This window comes from Alligator mississippiensis, chromosome 4 (genome assembly GCF_030867095.1).
Source record: "Alligator mississippiensis isolate rAllMis1 chromosome 4, rAllMis1, whole genome shotgun sequence".
NCBI lineage: Eukaryota > Metazoa > Chordata > Crocodylia > Alligatoridae > Alligator > Alligator mississippiensis.
This window is the reverse complement of record NC_081827.1, coordinates 74,551,296-74,568,309: the sequence shown is the minus strand read 5'-3', so window position 1 is coordinate 74,568,309 and position 17,014 is coordinate 74,551,296. Positions and strand designations below refer to the sequence as shown.

General features: G+C 43.2%; 1 protein-coding gene across 1 annotated transcript in view; it reads left to right on the top strand.

Annotated features, from left to right (window-relative positions):
- The window catches only part of NAP1L1 (nucleosome assembly protein 1 like 1), a 50,435-nt gene that overhangs the window by 14,705 nt on the left and 18,716 nt on the right, over positions 1–17,014 (top strand). The window contains exons 2-8 of the mRNA XM_006261684.4: positions 4,384–4,419; positions 5,256–5,344; positions 6,782–6,884; positions 14,781–14,922; positions 15,909–15,989; positions 16,243–16,371; positions 16,903–16,974. Coding sequence (XP_006261746.1) covers positions 4,403–4,419; positions 5,256–5,344; positions 6,782–6,884; positions 14,781–14,922; positions 15,909–15,989; positions 16,243–16,371; positions 16,903–16,974 — 633 coding nt within the window. The 5' untranslated portion in view covers positions 4,384–4,402. The remainder of the gene's footprint in view (positions 1–4,383; positions 4,420–5,255; positions 5,345–6,781; positions 6,885–14,780; positions 14,923–15,908; positions 15,990–16,242; positions 16,372–16,902; positions 16,975–17,014) is intronic.

Sequence of the window (17,014 nt, the reverse complement as noted above, 5' to 3'; positions counted from 1 at the left end):
AATGGGGAGAGAATTATGAGTAGTTTAAGGGAGGCTAGAGTGAATAGACTTATATTTTAGCTTTAATCAGCAGAAGAGTAAAATTGTAGAAGTTCATTTGATACCTGTGTCTAAAGGTGTGTTTCATTTGCTCCTTGTATCTAATTTCCAGCTCTCAGTGTTAAGTCCATAGTGTGGACCTTTATTTGTGCAGTTCCATGAATTTCCAGTGGCTTCTCAGTTGGCCCTTTGGCCCCAAACGGTCCCTCTGCTATAGTTTGTTTACTTTTGAAGCTTTGCATGGGAGTAGAACGAAGATATAGGGCGAGTAATAATGTTTCTCTGAGGAAAGTGGTGAATGATCCTGGGAGAGAGGAAAAGGGGAAGGTAATGGGTAATGAGACTGTCAGTGCAAAGATGCACACTCCATAAACAAACAAAGCTAAAAGTGGAAAAGACTGTATAAGAGGAGTAGATTTTTCAGGTGTGTCAAAAGTTGACAGCATGTTGCGGTTAGTTGTAGTGCTATTGCAAGGGTTTGTGTCAACGTAGGAGTTATCAGTGCAACTAAAAGCAGATTTATCTGGTGCAAAACTTAAGCCACTTGCTTTGAGTGACTAATTTACATGTGAGCTAAAGTTACTCCTAGTTTGTTAGCTAAAATGATACAAAGATTTTGTATCGAGAGCTCATACAGTCATTTTTTAAAAATTAACTCGAACTATTACTTGAAAATAAGTTTAGTTAACCTATTAGGAGCTTGTCTGGAGACAGATTGTAAATTTAAACGGCCTGGCTTTGGGAGCTTTATTTTGGAAAAGCCACATTGAAGAGGAAAGGTGCATGTCATCAGTTTGATTTATGCAGACTAAGGGTTTTGATTAAAATGGTTAATCTTTGAACATTTTATTTGAACAGAGATGCTTTTAGAACATCGATAATATAATTTTACACAACTTTAGCAGGTCATATGTTTTGAAGTCTTTACCTTTTAAAAAAAAAAAAAAAAATGAAGCCAGATACTTTCCCACTAGGCTACCATTATCAGTTGGAGATGGAACGTTTTCAGAATATCTCCAAAGGAAGATTCCCAGGAATGGCTTTAGGATTTTTCAGTTGCGTATGGGAGCAGCAGGAATGACTGCACCCACCACTCTTTCTCCTTTTCCTTCCTCCCCCCCCCCCCCCCCCCCACCTTGGTAGAAGACTAGGGACTTTTAAGTCCTCAAAGAAGGCAAAAATTCCCTCCCTTCTCAGAGGCATGTTCCACCTGTCCCCCACCTGCTACTATTCTTGGTGTCCTGGGACGAAGGGAGCTCCAGACCCCCTCCAGCTGGGCTGTGCAGGGGCCAGTTTCAACCTGAGATAGCAGTGGGCAGACAGGTTCCTACTCCCAGGCTTGTAGGGAACACTCTGGGGGAACCAGGCAGGGAAGAGAAACCTGCCCATTCACCGTTGCTGCCACTGTCCTAGGATGAGCTAAGCCCCTTGCATAAGCAGGACAGGAACTCCCCTTGCCCCTGGAGAGCATGGAGGGGAAGTTGGGAGGTAGAGTTCTTGCATTCTTTGGGGACCTATAAAGCTCCCTGGCTGCTGCTCCTGTGGCATGGCCAGAAAGGTGGTGTGGTTGCACGACTGCACCCCCTCTGGATCTCCCCTTGAAAGCTCCCATAATTCCTTAATGCTAGAACCATGGATAGGTAACAAAGTTTAAAAGATTATGAAGTAAAACTTGGAGTAAAGACTGTTTTGCTTCTCCTTTGTAATATCTGCCAGTCTGGTACATATATTTAGTGTAAAAGAATAGGGCAGCTGTCAAGTTGGTCCAGTTGTTTTTATGAATCCCTGTCCATACACAGTGTGGTAATGTTTAGGATTTCAGTCTTTACATTCTGAATTTCTCTTGTATCTGTTTAAAAAATAAATGAATATGCCCGATCTAACATCGATCACAAGCAAGAATGCTAATATCTTCGTAGGTGAATTTATTAGTGCCTGCTGACTTTCAAAACAGTCCGTTAATAGTTACCCTTTCTATCAGGGCTGTTCAAGAAATGCCTGAATATTTACCATGCTGAGGTCATCTGTCAGGTGACTTTCATAGATTTCATAGACATTAGGGCTGGAAGGGACCTCGGAAGATCATCGAGTCCAGCCCCCTGCCCAAAGGGCAGGACGTCAGCTGGGGTCATAGGATCCCAGCAAGATAAGCATCCAGTTTCATCTTGAAGGTGTTCAATGAAGGCGCTTGAATAACCTCCGGCGGCAGGCTGTTCCAGACCTTGGGGGCTCGGACAGTAAAGAAATTCTTCCTTATGTCCAGCCTGAAATGATCTTGTAGTAGTTTGTGACCATTCGTCCTCGTCATCCCTTGGGGCGCTCTGGTGAACAAACGTTCCCCTGGATACTGGTGATCACCCCTGATAAACTTGTAGGTGGCCATCAGATCACCCCTGAGCCTGCGCTTTTCCAGGCTAAAGAGCCCCAGGGCTCTCAGCCTGTCATCGTAGGGTCTGCTTCCCTGACCTCTGATCATGCGCGTGGCTCTTCTCTGGACTCTCTCAAGCTTCTCCACATCCTTTTTGAATTGTGGAGCCCAAAACTGGACGCAGTACTCCAGCTGCGGCCTCACTAAGGCCGAGTACAGGGGGAGAATGACGTCCCGGAATTTGCTTGAGAAGCATCTATGGATGCAAGCCAGCGTTTTGGTCGCTTTACTAGCCGCAGCATCGCATTGCAGGCTCATGTTCATCTTGTGGTCAATGATGACCCCCAAGTCTCTTTCTTCCATAGTGCTAACCAACATAGCACTGCCGAGCCTATAAGGATGCTGCGGGTTTTTTTTCCCAAGGTGGAGAACCTTGCATTTATCGGCGTTGAACACCATCAGATTCTCATCCGCCCACTTGCTGAGCCTGTCCAGGTCAGCCTGGATCACCCGCCTGTCTTCTGGCGTGGATGCTTTGCCCCAAAGTTTGGTGTCATCGGCGAACTTGGCCAGTCCGCTTCTGACTCCAGTGTCCACATCGTTAATGAAGATGTTGAACAGTATGGGTCCAAGGACAGAGCCCTGGGGGACCCCACTGGTCACAGGACACCATGATGAGTGACTTCCATCAATTACTACCCTCTGGGTCCGACCCCAGAGCCAATTTTCCAGCCAGTGGATCGTGGGGGACCCAAGGCGACAATTGGCCAGTTTCTCCAAGAGACGATCATGGGACACCAGATCGAAGGCTTTTTTGAAGTCAAGATATATGACATCAATCTCATCTCCCTTGTCCAGGTGATAGGTCACCTGGTCGTAGAAGGAAATGAGATTGGTCGAGCAAGACCTACCCGCAACAAACCCGTGCTGGCTATCCCTTAAGATGTTGGCGTCGACCAGTCCATTAAGGAGGGCCTCCTTAATAAACTTTTCTAAGATCTTCCCCGGGATAGAAGTCAGGCTGATGGGCCTATAGTTAGCCGGATCCACTTTCCTCCCTTTCTTGAAGATAGGCACCATGTTGGCCTTCTTCCAGTCTTCGGGCACTACACCAGAGCGCCAAGGGTTTTCAAAGATCTGCGCTAGAGGCTGGGCTATGATGCTCGCCAGCTCCTTGAGTACCCTGGGGTGAAGATTGTCAGGGCCGGCTGACTTGAAGGTATCCAGCTTCTCAAGATGTTCCTTCACAAAGTCAGCATTAATGGACTCCCTGCACTTTGGGCAAGGCCTGGACCTGATGATATTGCGAGGAGGTCCCTTCCAGCCCTAACGCCTATGAAATCAGAACACTGTTCCACTTGTCAAAGTCTACAGAGGGTTGATAATAATTTTGTAAAATTTGGTAAAGGTTTAAGTCTCTTTATAGGGCAGATTTAAATCAGAATAATAGAAGTTTTGAGTTGGCCATCTCCACTTCTTTAGGCATTCAAATGATGGAATCTTTGTTTATAGCAGTCTTTTAAAATTGTCAGTTTTTTGCAAACCTGTCAAAAAAATCTGCTTTTTTTGGTGTGATGAAAAATACTTACCTGTCTACAAAACTACTTCTGGAGAAAATGTGTAAAATGTATAGAATGTGTTTCTGTGGCCATTGAACAGTCATAAAACATTATTTTCGGGTATGCTGAATTTCATATTGTCAGGACAATACAGGTTATTTAAAAACAACAACAAACCCTAGTACGTTAGTTATGTCTACATTTTCAATTCTCTGATTGGAAGTGGTGTGTGCTGTTAGATGCAGCTTCATACTTGCATTCAAATAGTCTGTATTGGTAGTATTGGGTTATCTATTGGCAATTCAAATGCTTCAAATTTTCAGAGCATATGCAGTTTCCAAACTTTATATTTAATATAAGTGCTGTTTGAGGTACATAGATGCTGTATGCAAAAATCTAATGCTGTTATTTTTTTAGGTTCTTGAGATTTAAGAACATGGCAGACGTTGACAAGTAAGTAAAGTCTTTTGGCCACTAAGTTTGACTGTAACTGTCATAGCCTCTAACAAAGTAGGCTGTAGCTTATGAAAACTCATCACTTTCTGAATGAGTTAATCTTCAAGGTGCTGCTCTGTCTTCTGTTTTACTTTATCTGCTGTTCTGTTCTTCCAACTGCTGTTACAACTGAATAGTTCTCTTAATGTAAAAATATTACATTGCCATAAAATCTATTTCATGTTGTATTTCACAAAGTGTTCTGCCAGGATCTTCATAGCAATAGATATTAAGCAAAATTTGACTTGTATGTAATTTATTTAACTACCAGATGTAATTTAAGTAGTGTAATAAAGGACTAAAGCTAGCAGCATTATCATTACTGCTATCAGGCTGGACATAACTTCTCTGTCCCTGTAGTAAGTGGTTTTCAAATCAATAAATAGTAACCTTCTATGGAGTATATACCCATTTTATAGATGGAGAAATGCTGTGAGCGAGGAAATTGGTTGATTTGCTTGAGGTCAACCAGACAGTTGGAAGGGAATCTCCAAAATGGGATTAGATAGGAATCATTTTCAGAATTCTGTTTCTTTCTGTGAACTGCTAAACCACTATTTGATTATCAGACTGGTAAAATCAATAGATTTATTTCTGGTCAGATTTTACTTGGGGAAGGAAATTCAGACCAAAATAGAATGCATCATTCTGTTGTTTATACTGGGACTTAATATAGTATTTGTAACTAGCTTTGTAGACCAAACTCTAAATTGTGTCTTGTTTAAAAAAAAAAAAATAGGGGTGGGAATAGGTAACAATAACCTCTTGACCCTCAAATTTAATATTTCTAATAGCAAAGAACAGGCTGAACTTGACCAGCAGGATATGGAAGATGTTGAAGAAGTGGAAGAAGAAGAAACCGGTGAGGATGCCAACAGCAAAGGTAATACATATATTAAGACACTTTGAACTATTGCATACTGGCATCCAAAGAAATATTAAAGGCACCTAAAGTAGCTAATACGAATCCTAATATTAGTCATAAATTCCTTAACCACAGAATATTATTCTTCTACATCAGTGGTTCCCAGCCTTTTTTCGCCGCGACCCACTGCTGCGAGCAGAGTGCAGCTGCAGCGCTGGCAGCCCAGGGGCAGGGGAGCTCCCAGCATGCAGTACGGCTTGTATTTTGTGTGCAGTGCTGCAAGGCCCCTGTGACCCTCATTTGGGTCATAACCCGAGGTTAGGAACCGCTGTTTTACATGATTTGCAATGATTATTTACTACTTCAGAAGTGTCTATAGCAGGGGTTGGCAACCCCTGGCGCACATGCCAGAGCATGACACACAAGGCCATTTTCCTTGGCACGTCACAGGTGGCCCACGCTCTGGGCAACTGTTGCTAACCCTAGAGCCTGGGCTGCTTGCAGCAGGAAGCTGCGAGCCCTGCTGCAGGCAGCTCACAGGGTCTCTGTGGCAGGCAGCCAGGAGGTGTGCATGCACCCACTGCTGCTACAGAGCTGGTACTGGGGCTCCAGACACTGCTGCAGCTGTTTGCAGCCTGCCTGCCGCAGCTGCCCAGAGCCCAGGCCAACTGTGGCAGGCAACTGGGAGGCTGCAGACTGCTGCACCATAGTCTGGCGCCCTGACTGGGCTTTGTGGTGGTGGTGGCTGCACATGTCTCTGGGCGGATGGTGGGGAAGAGGCCAGGGCAATGCAATCTCGGCCCTTCCCACAGTGTCTGCCCAGAGGTGCGCATGCTCCCACCACCAGCAGTGAGGATCAGGCCCCTTGCAGCTCCCCCTTGCTGCCTACCCCTGGCTTGTCAAGTGGAGGCATGGGTCAAGGTTGGGACATTTTTGGCGCTCCTGCCAAAAAAACTTGTCAATCCCTGGTCTATTGTCATTATTTTTATTAGCCATAGCAAGCAGCAGTTCAGCAGATTTTCTGTTTATCAATGCATGACAAAGCTTTTGCCAGTTTCCATGTCTTTCAGTGTTCACAAATGAACCTTACCATTAATTTAGCTTAATTTCATAAACTATTCAGGTTCAAAGCAATTGTTACAATAAATGGGGAATGAGTAAAAACAAGTAAAAGCAAAACCGAAGAACTTCTCATCCTAGAACGCTTTGCTTGACAGTTTTCTGTGTAATACAATTGCTCCTTGGAGTCTAATAAAGAATTTGAAAAGTAAATAGATAAAGATTTATGTGAATAGCAACAAATGATTTTTGTTTTATCTAAAGCTGAAAATCTATTATAGAATTGCTAGATCTGTTGAAATGCTAGATTAAAGTAACTATTTGAGCATGATAAAGATACTGTTAAAATGTTTATAGCTCAAGTATGAAAAGAATAGTATTATATTTTTATTTTAGCTCGACAGCTGACTGTGCAGATGATGCAAAATCCTCAGATTCTTGCAGCCCTTCAGGAAAGACTTGATGGTCTGGTAGGAACATCTACAGGATATATAGAAAGGTATGACTTGTTCTCATTTGCTGTTTGTTGCAATATGTTTGTTTATATTATTTTACTTTTTTGTTGTTAGGAAGTAATCTTGAGGTATATAGAAGTACTCAACATTATTCGGGGAATTTCTTTACTTCTAAACAATATTTAATGCTAGTAATTTTAAATTACTGCTCATGCCATAATAAGTGGAGAAACAGCTAACTTTTAGTCTAAAAGCATATAATAAACTTCAGGATGGAAAACACCAGGCACTGAATCTCTTCATGACAACTTTGAGAAGGGAGAGGAGATAATGAGCTTGTTGTGGCATATGTTTTATGTCTTTACAAGATGCCTCTAATTGCCTTAAGATTGTTTTTACAGCCCTGCACTGGCTTCTTAAAAAGTATCAGTATCTTGAATGGTCTTGGAACTGGTGTTTAAAAATTGTCTGATTTGGTCCTCTTGTTTTGGGGTATTCTTTTTGCATCAAAGCCACAAAGACTTTCAGAGTTGTCAATGTTGGATTGTCAGTGGCTGATGCAAATTGCTTGCATATAGAGCAGGGATGGGCAATTATTTTGGGCAGAGGGCTGCTTACCCAGTTTTGGCAAGCTGTCAAGGGCTGCATGGGTAGCCCCGCTCCTTGAGAGGTGCCCCGCCCTCTGGTTGCCATCTTGGGACCAATGTCCCAACATCTTGGGATCAGTGTCCCATGGCGAGCGCTGGTGGGGCCCAGAGTGGGGTACAGGCTGGCAGCAGTCTATAGACCTGGGCTGGGATGCACCAGCAGAGAAAGGGGGGAGCTGGTCCGGCTCCATAGAGTTCCTGCCGGCCAGGACCCTGTACCCCTGCCACCCTACTCTCCGCCCTGCTGGCGCTGGCCCCAGGATACTGGTGCGGGCCCTGTGCTTCTGTGTCCGCTCACTCCCAGTGCCGCGGCCCCCCTCCCGCCCTGCAGTACAGGTGGGGAGGGGCAGTACACAGCCCCAACCCCTTGCCCTCTGACCTGTTAGGCCATTCTATCTGGCCCACGGGGCCCCCCCAAAATTTAGAAAAATAATATTTACCTGCCCTGGCTGCCTGTCATGAGGCCCTCGATGGCTTGCCAAAACTCAGTAAGCATCCCTCCACCTGAAATAGTTGCCCGCCCCTGGTATAAGGGAAGGCCAATTGTCTAAAAATAATAACATCCAGGAAAGTAGCCAAGTGGGCATGAAGCAGAAGGGGGAAATGCCTTAAACCTGTAGATGACTACTGCTACGCCATTTAAGGGTAAAAGTACAGGAGGAAACATAATTTCAAGCTCTTCAGGCTTTAGGTGTAGTAGGAGACAATGAGGCAGAAAAGCAAAGTTGCGGTCAGAGCAGCAGGCACTTCCTGTTCCTGACAAGAAACTTCAGAATGGAATTTTCTCAGTGGATAGTGGAGAAGCTTAAAAGTGCATCATCATTAGGATTAAACATTTAATTCAAAATCTGTGTACCAGAATGCTATACTTCTGTTCTAAATACTGTATAATATTGGAATTTTATGTATTCTCTTTTCTGTTTTTCTTGAGGTATTAATTAACCTTTACTAATCTTCCAGGTCCTTCATCTAAGAAGTGAACAGCATAAGTCATAATATTGATTTTTTTTTTTTCATGCCATTCCTCTAGTCAACTGCTTCCACTAAGATACTGTACCATTTCTTCATCTATTCAAGTACAGTAGCACATCCTCTACTATAAAAGCATTTTAACTTGGTTTTATTGTACTGAAAACTTATCTAACTGTTCAGTGAAAAGATGCTGGAGAAAGTAACAAGAGTAACTTGTTGAGCCTGCTTTTTTCAAATATATGTATGCATGTAGCTTTCAAAATGTCCCTCATGCTCTTGTTTTCCAATTAGTATTTTAAGTATACGTGTGCGCTTCCCTGGACATTGGTTAGAGTTGGCTGCATGGCAAGGAGCAAATTTCATAACGATTCTACGGCTGTGTAATATGCATGCCTCTGTTCTCTAGTCTGAGCACCCAGGAAGTTTGTTCTCAGCCAGTATTGAGTCTTTCTTTTCTTTGCCCCATGAGGGTATATTAACTCATCTGCTATGCTTTCTTATTTTCTGAAGCTTATAAATGGATTTTAATCAACTAGAAATCTCTTGCTGCAAAATGAGACTACTACAGCAGATGACTGTTTTGCAGCAGAACTCTATTTAATAACTGGGCCACCCCAATATAAGCAGCCCACAAATTCCTCTTAAGACTTTACTAGAATTTATCAGAAACTGGCCTTTCCATTCCAGAATGTAACAAACAACTTTAATAGTTCTCATGGAATGGGAGCTTCAGAAATCCATTTGGAACACATCAGCTTTTTATTTTGATCCTTCTGAAAGGTGTTTTTGAAGGGTTTTGGAACTGCTTAAAGTAGGGGTGCACCAATCAAGATTTTTTTGGCCAATACTGATGGCCAATTATTAACAAGCCATATCGGCTGATGCCTATCTCATAGCCAATATGCAGCCCGGCAGCTTGGAGAGCAGAATCCAGTTAGTAAGTCTGTGGGAGGGCGGAGGTGTGGGGAGCACAGATCAAGGCCCCCCCAGTGAGTGGGACTGGGGCCAGGGTGGGCTTAGCCCAGCCAGGGCAGTGAATGCACTGCTGCTGGGAGCAGGGTGAAGCCAAGGGCAGCTCGCCCAGGGAGTGAGTGGAGCGGGGACAGCTCCCCGCTGCTGTGCTCACTCCCAGCGGGAAGCTGGACCGGAGCCATGCTCAGGGCAGGCAGCGGCAGTGCTGGGAGTGAGGCTACAGGGAATACTGGGGTGGCTGTAGCCACTCCAGAGCCCTCCTCTCTCAACACCACCACTACCCACCCTGAGTACAGCTTCAGCTCAGCCTACCTGCCAGAAAGAAGCAGGCACAGTCCCTGGCCCCAAGCCCACAGCGGGCAGCCCACCTTTACCCCATGCAGAAATCGGCGGGGGGGGGCATGTGCCCCCCCCCGTCTCCTTCAGGGGTGCATGTGGCAGCAGGGAGCTGCCCCCCACCATGTCCTGAGACAAGCTGCCTGCAGCTCCACCCCACTCCTGGCAGGGGCACATTCCCTGCTTTGGCTAGGCAGCACCTGCCCCAGCCCCAGTTTTTCCCTCACTGGGAGTCTCTATCTGCCCCCTCCCCCTTCTTTCCACCCTTCCTCCCCACAGATTTCCTGGCAGACACTGCTCTCTCAGCTGCATTCCTGATTGTGTGCATGCTGCGTCCATATGCATGTGTGTAACGTTTATCAGTGACGTTACTGGCTACACCAAAACAGGCTGATTGCTGATAATGGTAATTTTCCTTTTGTCGGTGCCTATCTGATATGGAATGATACATTATTGCACCTCTATCTTAAAGCCTTGGCAACTTTGAATTTATACTCCAGAAGTCCTGGTTCTGGGGATTGCCCCATGACTTTGGGGGACTGAAGTAAAAACTTTCTGGAAGTCTGGGTTGTTGAGGAAGGAGGAGAGGTTCTCTAGCAGTCTGTCAGGTAGCCCCTGAGGAACAGGACACGCAGGGTATCAGAAAATCAGGCAGGTTTCTGTTAGAGAATTTCTAACCATGTCTAGATTTTGACTTTTACACCGAAGTAATTGCTTTGCAACCCTCCTCAGTGTTATTACACTAATATCACTGAAGCCTTGCTTCATACGTGATGTTAAAGGCTTTCTGTAGGTCAGAGGTTGGAGACCTTGTTCTGCTTTTGTATTCATTCAGTTGGCTTTTGAAAAGCAGATCAAATCATGATTGGTTGTCTTGCATATGTTCTTCCTTCAGCTGTAGTTCTTTTAGGCCTGTAACCTGGTAGAGACTTTCTTCATAACTGCTTATCAGTTTTGTCATAAAAATAAAAAATGTGTAAAACTTGTACATAAGTTTCAGTTGAACCTTGGAAGAGATTGGCATTGGCAGTTTTTGTATTTTACTTTTCTATCAAATATAATTTATGCTAAGGAATCTAGGATATTTATTGTGAAAGGTTCACCTGCATTAAATTACTGTGGCTTACTCTTGATTTATATAAAAGCTTCTGCATGGAAATATAGATTTTTGAGCATCTCTTTCTTGATATTTTATATACAGTTACTAGAACCTGTCCAATGTCCTTGAACATTAAAACAATACTTGCATGTGGCATTCAAATGAGTGATAATTGTATGGTCTACTTCAGTCTTACTAACATTCCTTCTTAACCCCTTTTCACCATTAACCTTTTGCCAGTCACTGAAGTTTCTCTTATTTTTGCCATTCCTGAAAGTTAAGTTTGCAGCAAAACATTTAGTAAGAGATTTGACTATAATTTATGGAACATGTCTTCTGGAGAATGTAAAATAACATGAGCGTTATAGATGAGTACAATATAAAACTTTTCTAAATTTTCATTAATGAATTTCTTTGGTAGTACATTCTATGGACATGTTCTTCCAAAATCAGAAAAGGGCAAGGTAGATGCTGAATTATTGGTAACTAGAAATTGATATCTTACTAGTGAGTAAGTGCTTGTGTGTTAAAATTGTTAAGGAAGGGTGACAGTTCTGCACTTCTGCCATCAACGTTGAGGTGGGTAGAGTAACAAAAGCACTCATCCTCAGTTTATTGTGGCCAGTCTAGCACCTTGCTTAGTTAAGTAGACGAGTCCTAACAATCTTAAATGTTAAGATTAGGAACTAGATGAAAATCTAGTTCCTAATTCTATACTTACTTACACCTTGAAATTATTTGGTGTATTATGGTAGCATTTAAATAATTCCTTTGTGAAAATGCATCAGATATTTAAAAATATATATATATATATTTTTTTACTTACAGAGAGGCAGTGAAAGGACTGACTTTACTTTTTATCCTTTTTTAGCCATTCATACTTGCCCAAGAATGAAATGCGAAAGGTTTTTTAGCACAGTATCGATAGTCATAGATGAGAGAGTTATATTTAATTTGGACTTTTAGGGTGTAAATATTGGCTCTACTGTTAATTTCAAGTTGTGCATATTACTCTATCCTGAGACCTTATGAAGTATATTTTGCATTTTTATATTAGGTTTATGCAGAATACTTGATCTCAGATTTGAGACTATAACAAGCTGCTTTTGTGCTCCACTGCCATTGGAACATAAACATAAAAGTCACCAAACTGGCCCTAGGAGCATCATTAGTCCAAGCCATTAGTTTTCAACCTGTGGTCCACGGACCCTGGAGTCTGCAGACTGTGTAAGGCAGGGGGCTCCTGTCAAAAATTCTGTGCTGCCTCTCTGGGGCTGGTCCCTGCCAGGTCGTGCCACCCCCAGCGGCTTTGGGCAGCCCCCCCACGCTGTCCCCTGAGACAGCCAGGAGCTTTCTCGGGGCCCCCGTGCTCCTCGTGACAGCAGGAGCTTCTGGAGCAGAAAAGCAGCCGCACTCCTGTTCCTGGTACAGCCTCTCTGCCTGTCCCAGGGCGGGGGGGCAAGCTGCCAGCAGGCCTCTGCGGGACAGGGGGGCCTGATTTCCTTCCCCCCCCCCCCCCCGCACCAGCTCTCACCAGGGCTATTTGTGGGGAGGTGGCAGCCAGGCTGTTGCTGTCCCAAGCCTCAGGTGCAGGATGTAATGCTGCCACGAGGCTTGCGGCAGCAAGGGCTTGGCTGGCTCTGCCCACAGCCAGTCCCGGGGTGTGGTGTCACATTGGCGGGGGAAGGCCTAGGCCCCCAGGTGGGACTGCAGACCAGGGGCCTGACAGTAGCTTGCCCCCTGCCCTAGGATGGGGAGGGAGGCTCTGCCAGGAGCAGGATTAGGCCCACGGACACTTCTGCATTCCAGAGGTTACTGCAGCTGCCAGGAACCCGGGGCCGTCTGGGAAGGGCCTGGCCAGCACTGGGGACAGTGCAGGGGTGTGGCCAAGGCTGCTGGGGGCAGCACAAGCCAGTGGGGACCTGGCATGGGGCACTAGAAGCCTGGGGAGGCTCCCCCAAAGTTGGATCTGAGCAGCTGCACCAGCACGCTCAGGCTCTGGGCTATTGCAGGGGGGGGTGCTGACGGGCTCTGTGGGGAGTGTGCAGGACACTTCCATGTACACCCCACATACCCTCAAACCCTTCTCAAACCTCACAGCCACACACCTCCTCCACACACAGTTGCACATCCCACAAACACCTCCCATGTGTGCATGCATCCACACACGCGCACACTATACAAAAATAAGGGTGCATTTTGAGCTATTATGCAGTTGCTGCTACATATAAAGCACAAACACACATATCAGGACAAACCTTTTCTTTAATTGAATTAAATTATGTACTAAAAACAAATATATATTTTTTTTTCCCCGGTTCTAAGATGGCAAACTCTCTTCCCCGAAGGAGTACTCCTTGGGGCAAGGGGAGGGACTTCTGGTGGCAAGGGTCAGAGTGTAGGGGTGGGACTTCCGTTCCAAGATGGCGACCAGGGGGCAGGGCACCTGTTAAGGAGTGGGACTACCCATATGGCCCTCCACAGCTTGCCAAAACTTGGTAAGTGGCCCTCTGCCCGAAATAATTGCCCGCCCCTGGTCTAAGGGGTCTGCAAAAGATGACTGTGATCAGTTGAAAAGTATGTGAATACCTACGTTTACCATTCAGAGGGTTCAGCACCTCCTTTCAAATTCTTTTTAGACATCTGCAAATGAAAAAGGTTGAAAACAATTGGTCTAAACAATCCTGTGATACTTAGAAGTTGTCATCTATCAGGGTAGGCTAGGGTTTTTGTTTAGTCTGCTGAATAGGCTCATAATAACTAATATAGGTAATCCAGTGTAACATTAATCAGGTAGCTGCAGTCTTATTCTGCAGAACTAGACCAGCTCACTCGTGGTCCAGGATTTGGAACATAAACCATATATACAGCCCGCTGCACCTGCAGACTGCACTGTGTATCTGAGGATCTGGGTCTTAGTCTTTGTAACATACTAGTACTTGCCTTACTTGTTATATCTAAGTTGTAGTGACAAATAAGAATAACAGCTCAGGGGGTTGCAACTGATTAGTCTTATTTCAGTGATTCTCAACCAGGGTGCTGTGGCACCCTGTTAGGTACTCAGACATGATTAACAAGATCAATCCAGAGATTTCAAATAGGAATCTGTAGTTTTTGAAACATTCTGGCCTGTTGTGGTCTGTGTGTGTTCTTTACAGCAGAAATACTATACTGTATTTTCTGTAGTCAAAAAACAAGTGAAAATTAAGAGTTGGCATTTTCCAAGGGTTGCCTCAAGTTTGCGGGGTGGCTTGAGCCTTAAAAGGTTGAAAAACACTAGACTATTCTATAGTAAAGGTTACTTAAACACTTTTCAGTGTGTTTATAAAATAATTTGTTTTCCTTGACAAACCAATCCTTGTCACTTATGGAAATCCTATGTAATAGCTTCTAGGCTTTTAGCTGGCTAAAAACCAGACATAAATCCTAAAGTTGCTTGGCTTTTCCTAGGGAAGCATAAGAATTTAGTTTGTCATCTTGATAGTGTGACCCAACTTTGCACAAGAAAGTCAGTACTCTGATAGTCAAGTGAGTCAAAGGAGTGTTAATCTAATTTGAGTTCAGTTAATGTGTCCTGTTAAGAAAGCAGTCTTGCATTATTGATTCTGACTTAAGTCAAGAACTTGTGCAATAAAACTGCTTCCCCCTCTTTTTTTTTTATTACTTTCTCCGTAACCTTAATGAAACCTCATAAGAGCCTGCACTAACAATTTGATTTAGCATGGGATAGAGCGGGTATGTTCTGCTTTCATAGCTTGAAGTATGAAAAGTAGTAAATGCAACATAACTATTTGACAGAAGTTGGCTAGTGAGGATGCAATTGATGAGTCAGTATGTGCTTTTGTTTTGGTGGTTTTCTTACGAAATTCAGTGACAAAATGGTAATAATAATTTTGCATAACTGAAACTTTCAGCTTGCCCAAAGTAGTTAAGAGACGGGTGAATGCTCTCAAGAATCTTCAAGTTAAGTGTGCACAGATTGAAGCAAAGTTTTATGAAGAAGTTCATGAACTGGAAAGAAAATACGCAGCTCTCTATCAACCCTTATTTGATAAGGTAATAACTTCATGCCATTTGGATTTAACTGAAATATCAAAGAAAAGATTCCAAGGGAATATACTATGGATATTCACATATCACACATACCTTTTCCACAAATATCAGCTTCCCAAAATCGGGATGTGTGTCTTAAGGAGGGAAGCTGATTTTCTGCCCAGAATAGAAGTACCCTGCTTTGATTCCTGCCCCACCATGCAGCAGCAGCAGCAGTGGTGTTACTATTCAGGAAGCTGAGGGAATCAGTTGACTTGATTTTTCCTCACTCCACAGGTGTTAAAGATCAACTCCCCTTTTCACTGGACTTGATAATCCATTAAATTTGCTGTCTGCTAGCTGTTCTCGGTGTCTCTTCCCCTATTTCACAGCCCTGGAGACTCTTTAATTCTTTTCAAAATAGTTGAGTCTCTCATGGAGACCAGTCTTCAGCAGCAGCCAAACAGAAAAGGGAGAGTGAGTTATATGAAGGTTATGATAGGTCCCTGCTCTATGTAGTCATAACTCCAGCAAAATCTTTTTCTTCATTCTGCCTTCCCAAAAACAAGGTGCATGTCTTATTTAGGGGCATTTGGTACATGAGAAAATATGGTATATCAGTGTTGAATGTCAGTGCTCAAAAGTACTTTAAACCCATACTAGTCTAGATTGGCTAACACCTGTTCACATAGATGCCTGCATTGGAGTCAGAGTGATTAAGGAGTTGCCTGTCTACCAGACTGTGGTCTAAACAATTCCACTGTCTTGGGTCCCATCCAGTATGCTGTAGACAGATGTCAGAAGAGGTAGAAAGCCCCTTGGTATTGGATGCTATAGAAAGGAATAAATGAAGCTAGTAAAACCACCCGCAAGTGAAAGATAAAGATGTAAGCAGATGAGGTGCTGTACCCTTACAAAGAACTTTTAGCATGAGGAGTGTTTTTTAATGTGGATATTACAGACTGCATAGTTTAAGTAAACCTGAAAGGTTTTCTGGTTTAACTTTCTAGCGAAGTGAAATCATCAATGCAATTTACGAACCTACAGAGGAAGAGTGTGAATGGAAAGCAGATGTTGAAGAAGAAATTTCAGTGAGTATCTAAGAAATTGCTTGTTTTTTTCAGGAATTACCACTAAGTAGGAGCTGGTAGGGTAGTAAAACCAAAATGCCAACAATAAAATTATCATATTCAGTTCTCTGAATCTCTAAAGAATAGCTGTGAACTTAGGGTACATGCTGACTTAGCGCTTGTGTTTAGTTGTGTCTGTGTTAGCTGAATATCTAATCACTGGGGCATATTTATTTTTAAATCTTTGAAAGCTTAACTTTTTTTTATTTTGAAGGATGAAATGAAAGAAAAGGCAAAGCTTGAAGAAGAGAAAAAGGATGAAGAAAAAGAAGACCCTAAAGGAATTCCTGAATTTTGGTTGACTGTATTTAAGAATGTTGACTTGCTCAGTGATATGGTTCAGGTAAATGGAGATATTTAGGACTACAGATTTTAAACGTGAGGCTAAAGGTAACTGTGTTCCCCTAAAAATTTATTGAAAGTGAGAAGATTTGGTACTATTGCTGGTAGATAAAGTAACTTTCAGTCCAATTTTTGGTACTTCAGTTGACATTTCTTTAAACCAGTATTTTTTGCTATGTTCTTTCTTATTACATCTGACACATCCTACTCTTTAAGTTGCCAGTTACATTGTACACACATAGGTGTAATCATTCAGTGATTACTTGCATATCAGATGTAATTCTATATAGTTTTTATACTTAAATAAGACTAAGGTTTGCATTACAATTGAAATTACTTTTGAAATTCTGTACTGTTGCTGCTGTTGCCCTCTGCTGGTCATTCATTTATGTAAGATGCTTATCAAAAGTTTGTTCTTGTCTGATGTAAGACCATGTAAATATGCCTTTGTACTTTTATAATTTCTGTAACTGACCTTAGTCAACTCTGAGAAATCTTTGTTTTATATTGATTAACATTTTTGTGTTCAAAGGAACATGATGAGCCTATCCTAAAACATTTAAAAGATATCAAAGTGAAGTTCTCAGAAGCTGGTCAGCCTATGGTAAGTATAACATGTTTGACGCTTCTAATGCTACATGGTA